Source organism: Rhinopithecus bieti, unplaced genomic scaffold, assembly GCF_001698545.2.
Source record: "Rhinopithecus bieti isolate Rb0 unplaced genomic scaffold, ASM169854v2 scaffold_7673, whole genome shotgun sequence".
Classification (NCBI taxonomy): domain Eukaryota; kingdom Metazoa; phylum Chordata; class Mammalia; order Primates; family Cercopithecidae; genus Rhinopithecus; species Rhinopithecus bieti.
This window is the reverse complement of record NW_016806375.1, coordinates 2,134,291-2,143,639: the sequence shown is the minus strand read 5'-3', so window position 1 is coordinate 2,143,639 and position 9,349 is coordinate 2,134,291. Positions and strand designations below refer to the sequence as shown.

Sequence of the window (9,349 nt, the reverse complement as noted above, 5' to 3'; positions counted from 1 at the left end):
TCGAGACCCTCCTGGCTAACACGCTGAAACCCCGTCTCTACTAAAAATACAAAAAAAAAATAAAAAACTAGCCGGGCAAGGTGGCGGGCACTTGTAGTCCCAGCTACTTGGGAGGCTGAGGCAGGAGAACGGCGTAAACCCTGGAGGCGGAGCTTGCAGTGAGCTGAGATCCGGCCACTGCACACCAGCCTGGGCGACAGAGCGAGACTCTGTCCCAAAAAAAAAAAAAAAAAGAAAAGAAAAAAAGAAAAGCAAGTAGCTGAGAAGTTAGGATGCAATCACTGTTAGGGAAATGAGGTTCCAAAGGGTCAATTTAGGGGTCTTTAAGTTGGATTTTTTACTCATCCCTTTGTCTCTGAATATCAGTTCCAAAAACACCACCACCACCCTCAAGGATGAACTTTCTTTAAGAATGGCTGGCATGTCAAGGAGGGATAAGGGAAAACCACATTCCCAAAGGCTAGGGGAGAAATGACAGCAGTTTATGACAGCTTAGCCCTGACAGGGGGGCAGGGGGGGAGCAGGAAGAATCATATTTAGAAGGTCATTCACCTTATCACTAGGTCACATATAACTGTTACCTTAAACAAGTCAGTCATTGTCATCAGGTTCTCTGTAAAGTAAAAGGGACAAATTAGATCATATGGTTCAACTTCGCTTGCATTTTAGAATGACCTGGGGAGCTTTTAAAACTCCAGATGTCCAGGCCATACACCACACCAGCATCTCTAGTGTAAGATTCAGGGGTCAGGGTTTTTTCTCCAAAACTCCCTGGATGGTTCCAATGTGCAACCAAGTTTCAGAACTAGTGATGTAGTTGACATTAAGCATTGCTTTCCACTGCAAAGTTTGAACTCCATTTATCATTTCTCCTGACTTTTATAAATGTATTCAAAAAGAAGCCAGTAAGAACGCAGTAACCACCCATGACAAGGGTATGGAGTCACTGACTTTTGAGAAGTACTCAGCTTCCTTGAATACCAACTCTAATGATGTGACCTTCAAGATTTTTAGTTACATGCCTGGCTAAATTGTCTCAGACTTCAGCAAACACCAATGTTGACTAGGTTATCCATCTTGTCTTTTAAGACAAATTCATGAAGTACCAACAACTTCAATGGAATATTATGAAAACATGTGAGCCTTACGAGGAACAAAGACCAAGGTGATCTATATAAACTTTAGTGGGTTTTTTTCCTTAATTAAAGGAGTGTGGCAGAGGAAAAACATGAATGATAGACATTCCAAGCTAATCTATAGAAGTTTCCATATTTCCCACAGATAAAAATAAAATGTTATTTTCTCTTCAATATGTTTTAGATGAGGATAAGTAACTGTTAATGTATCATATTTTCATTTTACATTTCCCTGGTGTAGCTTCAAGGTAGTATTTATTTGGCCTTTGACTTAGAAGAATGCAATCCAGGTCACACTTTCTCTTCAATGGAAGACAGCCAAGGGAGAATGTAAATAAATCAAGTCATGGGTTTGAGGAGGAGACAGAACCAGTGTGGGTGGTGCATCATATGGGGCAAATCTGTCTGAATCATGGATTTTAAAAAGAACATTTTAAAACATTGTCAGAAATGCCAGTAATACAAGGATAGCAGGGGGAAAAAAAATGGGTCAAAACTTCCCTGTTTATCTCTGTCTGGCCACAGAAGGTTGACTGATTTCTCTGGTCACTAGAATCATGCCAATATGTAAGAGAGAAAGTCATAGACTTTTTGAGACGGATCCTAGGTGGTTGGTGTTTCTTAGACAAATTCAAAAGCATCTATTATGCATCTAATTGCTTACTGGATACTCTGTGGGATAGCTGAGGATTGAGAAGACATGGCCCTTGCCCTCCTCCAGAAAGCTCTCTTATGGAAGACAAAACTTATACACTGGAGGCAAAACCATTACAAAAGAATGTATACAGCATGAGTACAAGATGAGAGAGGCCAGCACTTACAGCAGGTTGATGTAGTCTAGGAAGGCTTCAAGAAGACAGTGAGAACAGAATGTGCCCTGAAGAAGAGGTAGGATTGGTCCCACTGACAATTCTCCTTTATACTGATTCCCATCAAGAAACCAAACCCCACCTCAAAAATTCTGTGATTGTTTATTAATGGAAAGTTTGAGATGGACAGTAAAAGATAAGGGTCTGGATTTCCTACCATCAGTGGTCTTTCTCCAAAGGAACTCTGAACAGAACACTTCCTCTTGTCTAAGAGGATATGGTTCTAGACCTACTTTGTGGTCTTGAATATCCCACTTAACTCATCTGATTCCGGAGTGATCCTTGGAGTCCTTTTCAGACCTAGAATTCTGACATTCTAGAAGTCACAAGCTTAGTGGCACTGATCTGATATATCAGTCTGGAAGTACAGGGTCTACATGCTGATGGGAAGCAGTTGATGCACAGATGATAATCTTTGGAATGCATTCTCATTTTCTTTAGCACATGTTCCTTTCCAATTACATTTTGCATATTGTATTATTCAAACGAGTCCTACATTCCCTTAACACATGCTGCTATAGAGGTAGGCTAGAATTTTTTCTGAAGTAAATCAGAGGTAGTTTTCCATTTTAACCCAACAATATCACACTCTCAATTTATTTTAACATTTCAAAGCATTTTTCAAGTGGTAGCACCATTCTTGAATGGTGTGTAGGTGCATAGATAATCATATGGTATAGACATGGAGGTTTAAAAATTCTAGAATACTAAGGAGATATGTACAGTCACATGACTAGTTGATGTCATAACCAGAACTAGAATCCAAGTTTCCAAACCCCATTTCCAGAAGGTTTTCCACTTAGTTGTGTTGCTACGTCACACATTAATCAATAATATCAAGGAAATATTCCACCTTTAGAAATCACAGAATGTAAGAATAACAAAGGACCTTCTGTCTCACCCAATCTAACACACCTCACTGAACATTCAACTTGAGGCTAAGAGAGGGGATCAGATATGTCCAGAGCCAAGTGATAGTTTTCTGAATTCCTGGGAAGTCAGAATTAGCATTGTAGAATAGAAGACGGGGTGGATGGGGAAGCAGAGTTGGAATTATATTTGAAGTCCAGTCTTGATTCATTCCCATTGCCTGTCATTGCCAAGGACCCGGGGAAGAACCCCCGGTCCTCCTGAAAAGGGTTTTTGTTTGATCCCACAGCAATCCATCAATGAAGCCATACGGACATCGACCCTCCCCCGCAACAGTGGGGCAGGAGCCAGCAGCGGCGGCAGTGGAGAGAATGGTCGGGTGGTCAGCCATGACTTCCCCAAGTCCATGCAATCGATTCCTTGCATGAGCCACAGTTCAGGGATGCCCTTGGGAGCCACAGGATTGTAACTGCAGCAGATGGAGACCCCTTGGGGAGCAGGCTCGGGCTCCCCAGCCCCATCCCAAACCCTTCAGTGCCAAAAACAACAACAAAATGAAACGCAACCACCACCAACCACTGCGACCACAAGAAGGATGATTCAACAGGTTTTCCTGAAGAATTGAAAAACCATTTTTCTGTCCCTTTTCCTTTTTTGATGTTCTTTCACCCTTTTCTGTTTGCTAAGTGAGGATGAAAAAATAACACTGTACTGCAATAAGGGGAGAGTAACCCTGTCTAATGAATCCTGTGTCTCTGACAGTAGAGTCACTGGAACACTAATGAGGAAACTGCACTGTTTTATTTTAATTCAGTTGTTAGTGTGTCTTAGTGTGTGCAATTTTTTTTCTTACTAATATCCATGGTTTGCAGGTTCTGTTAGGCCCTTTCCTTCTCCTTTCTTCTTATCCCCAACTCCTTACCCATCCCTCTTCAGTTTTCAGATTGGAGATTCAATATTTGTTCCACTTTACAAGCAAGAGGGAAAAAAGCAACCTTCAAACTAATTCTCCATGGGGGCTTTCCATGTTACCCTCCACTCCTTGGCCCCAAGCCTTTGATGGGGACAGACATTGTTGGAGAAGTGGGCTGCCTTCCCCAAGTGGGGCACTGCTTAAGCACTGATTTAGTGGAGAACACAGGTGAAAAGCAACTCAGGATGAGGGTGGTGGAGAGGGCAGGGGCAGATGTGCAGTCAGAGAAGGACTCCTCAAGTTACTGCTGATCAGAAAAACAGTTCCTTTAATGTGGAAGAGCCATTTCACAGGTCATAGGTGGTATGGTATATTTCTTCAGAGTCAACCTCGGCCCTGAGAAGTATGTCCTTCTGGTGTGCTCAGGCTCAACGGCAGTCTGGTAGCTGAAGGCACTTGGCCTCCTAAACCAAGCAGAATTTTGGGAAGAGATAACAGCCAGGGAGATATTGCCCACGATTCTCACTTTTTCTTTGCCTGGTATCTAAGCAGGAACCCATTGTGGGGTAGATTCTCATCTTCTATGGAGCCTCTGACATGGGGAGCAATGCTATGCAAGCTAAGTGTGAAAGAAAGGTGACAGAATAATTTTGGAAGAGGAAGCCTCATCAAAAGTTCATACAAAATAGAGCTTTCCATGGTATGCCCTATCCTAGGTTTGAGAAAATACATATGAAGTTTATGCTCATGCAAAGAACTTGGGTTTTTATGTTAATATAAAGTGTTGTTTTAGCATGTGGCCAGATAATGCTCTATCATCTTTAGAAAGTGAGATACCCCAGGAAATAATTGAAGACGTATAGGGAGATGGATTAAGTTGATAATGACATTTAGGGCACCTTAAGACCTTCGATCCCAGGTTCTCACCCAAGGAGGCTGACCTTCCCCCAGCTAAGACAGCATGAGAACGTTGTATTGCAATATACCTATGATTGGGGCTACAAAGCTGAACTAAAGCAAGATTGGTGAAGTGGCAGGGTTTATAGAGAGAAGCCCAGGGTGAGTGCAACTTTGGTTGGAAGTGAGAATCCCTGATACATAGCTTTCTTGGAGATCCCAACTCTCATTCTTGGTGCAACTGGCTTCCAGCTCTCCAGCAGTCACTCTCCTAGGTGCATGATTCAGTGCGTGCCATGTGTCATTAGCTTTTACTGATAACCGTGCTCTGGCTTGTTCCCTTACCCCCTACTTCTATCCAATTTTCTCTGCTAGGGGTTATCATTAGCAATTGACATGCTAAAGGTTTTGGAGCCTATCTAGGGGTAGGTGCAGCTTGACTGGCTTTTCGGTGGATTCTCTTGGTGGACCCACAACATCTCTATATCTCTCCACTCTCCTGTCATCAGCCATAGCAAAGAATCCTTCCAAAATCAAACTCTTCCCTTTTTCGACTCAAGTGTTGTTGTTCAGTCTCTCGCGTGTCAATGTGGGCATGGTTCATGAAACCAGACCCTCAAGATGGATGATTGCTTTTCACTACTGCCATCTGATGTCCCTCAGCCCCTACCCTTGCACAAGATTTTTCTCAGCCTTCAGACTACCACTGCAGAATCCTAAGTGACCCACCATTAAGGTGTCTGCATCTTGGAAGAGTTGGAAATAACCTTTTAACATCAACATGCTTCAAAGACTTTTTGCCTTTGGCCTGGTAAGACACCTCTCCAGCTACTGAGCCCACCAGTAACATGAGCGGATAAAGAGAGACTTGTTTGTGCTAGAAATGAGGGTCTATGCTATGAGGGGTCCAAGACTCTGGCGAAATATGCTTTTTCATCAATGGAGAAATGAAAGGAAAACAAAAGCAAGAAAAAAGTTAACTTGTATTATGTATTTTTACTACACTTTTCTTAAAAATAGAATATTGGGGAAACTCTGAAAGAGACTGACATTTTTCTCAACAGGAATCCATACTTAACAGTTCTGGCTTTCATTAAATTTTGCTCTTTGGTACCTGGGCCTTTTATTTAACATCTATATTTGTTTTAACTCTCCTAGCAGATGTGTGAAAGGATTCTTGCTTGATCAAACACTAAATATTTTTTTGGTTCCTGTTTTTCTTTCAAATAGCCAGGTTTTTTTTCTTTTGGTATTTGCATAAAATGAAAATATCACCGAATATTAAATCACTGTGGATCCATTATCTACTTTTCATATTTGTCCATTCCATTTTTGTGCCATTTCGGAAGCTGGGGCTCTAGAGATTATTTCCTTATTGCAGAGCCTAAGACTAGTAGGTTTTTAACTGTGACCACTGTTTCTAACTCACAAACAGCTCTTGAGTCATTTCAGCTTAACTAGAACATTGTGAGTTATTCATCCAAATAGGATAACCACAGCAACAACAAAAGGCAAACGGTGGTATTTGACTTCTAGGAACCACAATTCCAATTGCATAAAACCCAGAGCTTGACTTGGAGCCATCACAGTACCTCTAGGGAACTGGATGGTTCACATGGAACATCTCCCAGACATCCCCAAACTGGAGAGATATAGCTGTGATGTGCACAAAGTCACAGCCAGAACTAAATCTAGACCATGCTTATAAGTCTAGATTATCCAGAGGATAATTTTGGTCCTCAGACACCACAAACTTCATTCTTGCCTAGAAGCTTTTTTTCCCCCTTAAGCAAAATGGCTTTCTGTAAAGGATCTGACATTTGTTGATACTTAGATATCAATGATTAAGAACAGCTTCAAGTATTTTCTTTTTCAAGGAACACTGCATATTAACAATGACCAGAGGTCTAAAATAAATGAACAGAGAAGCTCAAACAGTAGCATGGACAATAACTACTACAATATAAAAGGGTTGGGAGAAAGAAGAGAAACTGGCAGGTTTGTGTGAAGCTACAGTCATTGTTTGCATACACCTTGCAGCATCTAGGGTACCTCTGAGTGAGAAAGCATTTAACACCAGCTGACTGCAGAGAAAAATGATTTCGGTTGCCTTACTGTCAAATAGCTTGGACAATGGTCATAATGGCTATCATAGCACAGGCTGCCATGTATTGAGCACTTACTATGTTAAGCACACTTCATACCTTCTATATCATGACAGAAGCCCTCAAAGTAGGGCCTTTCAGATGAGGAATCTGAAACTTAAAGAAATTACATAACTTGCTCACAGACCTGTAAGTGACAGCACCAGGATTTGAACTAAGTCTGTCTAAATCCAAGCCTTTACAACCCTAACTACCCACCTCACTGTTAACCAGGTCATGATGAACTATGGCCAGGAAATACCAAGTGAGTTCTCTACCTACCTATTATGCCAAAGTAACTGAAAATGGAATGGTGAAAGCCACACCTGCTACTCTTTTTGGAAAGCCAGTCCATGCTCTTAGGGCACGGAGAGATCATTAATCTAGATAGGATTGCAAAAAGAAAAGAGGAGGGAAGGGTGCCACTTATAACACCTTTACAATGGATCTAGGCTCAGGAGTAGCAAGCAGGTAAGGGAGGGGACTAAAAACCAGGTTCCATTAGCAATGGTTGATCCAGCCTGCAAGAGGGTCCCCAGAGCCTTCATGAGGAAAATGGAGATAACTTTTTCTGTTTGGGCAAGTTCAGGATCAGTTCTGGTCATTACAAGGGCAATGGACTTAGGTTCAACTAGTGGTCAAAGTAACTCCATAGTAAAATTAGGTTAACACTGGACTTAAAACAGCGCCCCCTGTCAGAGAGATGTTACAGGTGTGAATGTTGAAATGCATATCCTCTGATTTGCTTCCATTCCAGATCCCTAGAGTTCACTATTAACTTGATGTCCTGTGTGTGCCCAGGAGAGGGGAAGAGGGAGGAAGGAAGTCACGATCACCAAGACTTTTTCTTGAGTCTTTTATATCCCTACTCTTCAGCTCCTCTGGTCAATAACACCCTGATGGGCACTGAGGTGAAGTCAGCAAGGCCCTGCAGGAGCAGGCATGGATGTCTTTCACTGAAATAAAGCAAAAAATCAACCTACCTTGAATAAGAGACAAAATAGCAAGTTTGTTCCGCAACAAATGCTTACGTGCTATTTAAGAAAGAATTTCTATGGGTATAAAGGTCCAAAAAAAGTGAGGTTCTTGGCTGAGCATGGTGGCTTACGCCTGTAATCTCATACTTTGGAAGGCCAAGGCGTGCAGATCGCCTAAGACCAGGAGTTCAAGACCAGCCTGGTCAACATGGTGAAATCCTGTTTCAACTGAAAAAATACAAAAATTACCCAGGCATGGTAGCACATGCCTGTAATCCTAGCTACTCAGGAGGCTGAGGCAGGAGAATTGCTTGAACCCGGGAGGTGGAGGTTGCAGTGAGCTGAGATCGCACTGCTGCACTCCAGCCTGGGCAACAGAGTGAGATTCTATCTCAAAACAGAAACAAAAACAAAAAAAAGAAGAAGAAGAAAAGTTGGGAAGGCCAGTGGATTAGAGTTTACAATACCTGGCTTCTCCTGGCTCTGTCTTTCAAGCTGGGACAAGAAAAGGTACTGCCCTCAGTCTTATTTTGCTCATCAAAGAAATGGGACAAAGGCAATGATTCTCAACCCTGCTTGCACATTAGCATCAACTAGGGAAGTTTTAAAAAATCACCAATGTCCAAGACATATCTCCAGATTTAGTCCGTCTGAGATGAAGCACAGGCATAGTAGGTTTTTTTAAATAATAATTATTATCGTTTGCTTTGAACTCCCAAGTGATTACAATGTGCAGCCAAGGTTGAGAACTACTACAATCCAGCCATCCTGGGGATCAAAGAAAGCATTCATGAAAACTTCTTTGAAAATTATGAAGTGCTATATTAGGAATATTTGTTAGTGATCAGACCAATCACAGAGCCCAGGTCACCTGATGGTAGTTCACTTTTTCAGTGTGGTTTCTCCTTCCTGTTGCTCTGGGCACATTCTGAGTTGTAAGAATGTCTGTGGGCCAAGGGAACTGGATTTCTTGTGAAAGCCAGAGGCCAGTATTACACCTGTGAACAGTATCTCCTCTATCCAGGTGTCCCAGTGAGTAAGAGCCTAGACTGGGCAAGATAGCCCCAGATATCAAATTTCCATAGTCCTAAAGAGCAAAATGTCATTATATTTATCTAATACCAGAGGAAGAAAAGACAGAGTCCCCAACTTGAGCTCTACATGCTCCTTTACCCTTTAGGCGTGTTTGTAATGACATAACATTCTGCTGGGGATAAGAAGAGACACAAGACATTAGAGATAAGATAATCATCACAGAGGCCCCTCCTCAGGAAAGGAGAAAAAAACAACCTAGTCAAATGAGTCAGCCTTCAACACGATCAGTTATTTTCCAAACCGGAAAACTACTTGGCTGTTTCCATTACAGACACCAGATCACACCACCTGCATTTTTAACAAAGTCCACTGGAAGGCACTGCCCATCAACTGCATCTTCCTGGGCACACTGAGTCCTCTGGTGACTAACTCTTAAGTCTTCTTCCTCAATGTTATTTGCCATTTTTATAGCACACCAAGGAATGGGAACCAGCATTTACTTAGCACT

General features: G+C 42.0%; 1 protein-coding gene across 1 annotated transcript in view; it reads left to right on the top strand.

Annotated features, from left to right (window-relative positions):
- The window catches only part of GRIA1 (glutamate ionotropic receptor AMPA type subunit 1), a 333,366-nt gene extending 327,440 nt beyond the window's left edge, over nt 1-5,926 (top strand). The window contains 1 exon segment of the mRNA XM_017875722.1: nt 3,144-5,926. Coding sequence (XP_017731211.1) covers nt 3,144-3,344 — 201 coding nt within the window. The 3' untranslated portion in view covers nt 3,345-5,926.
- Nucleotides 5,927-9,349: the final 3,423 nt, after the last annotated feature.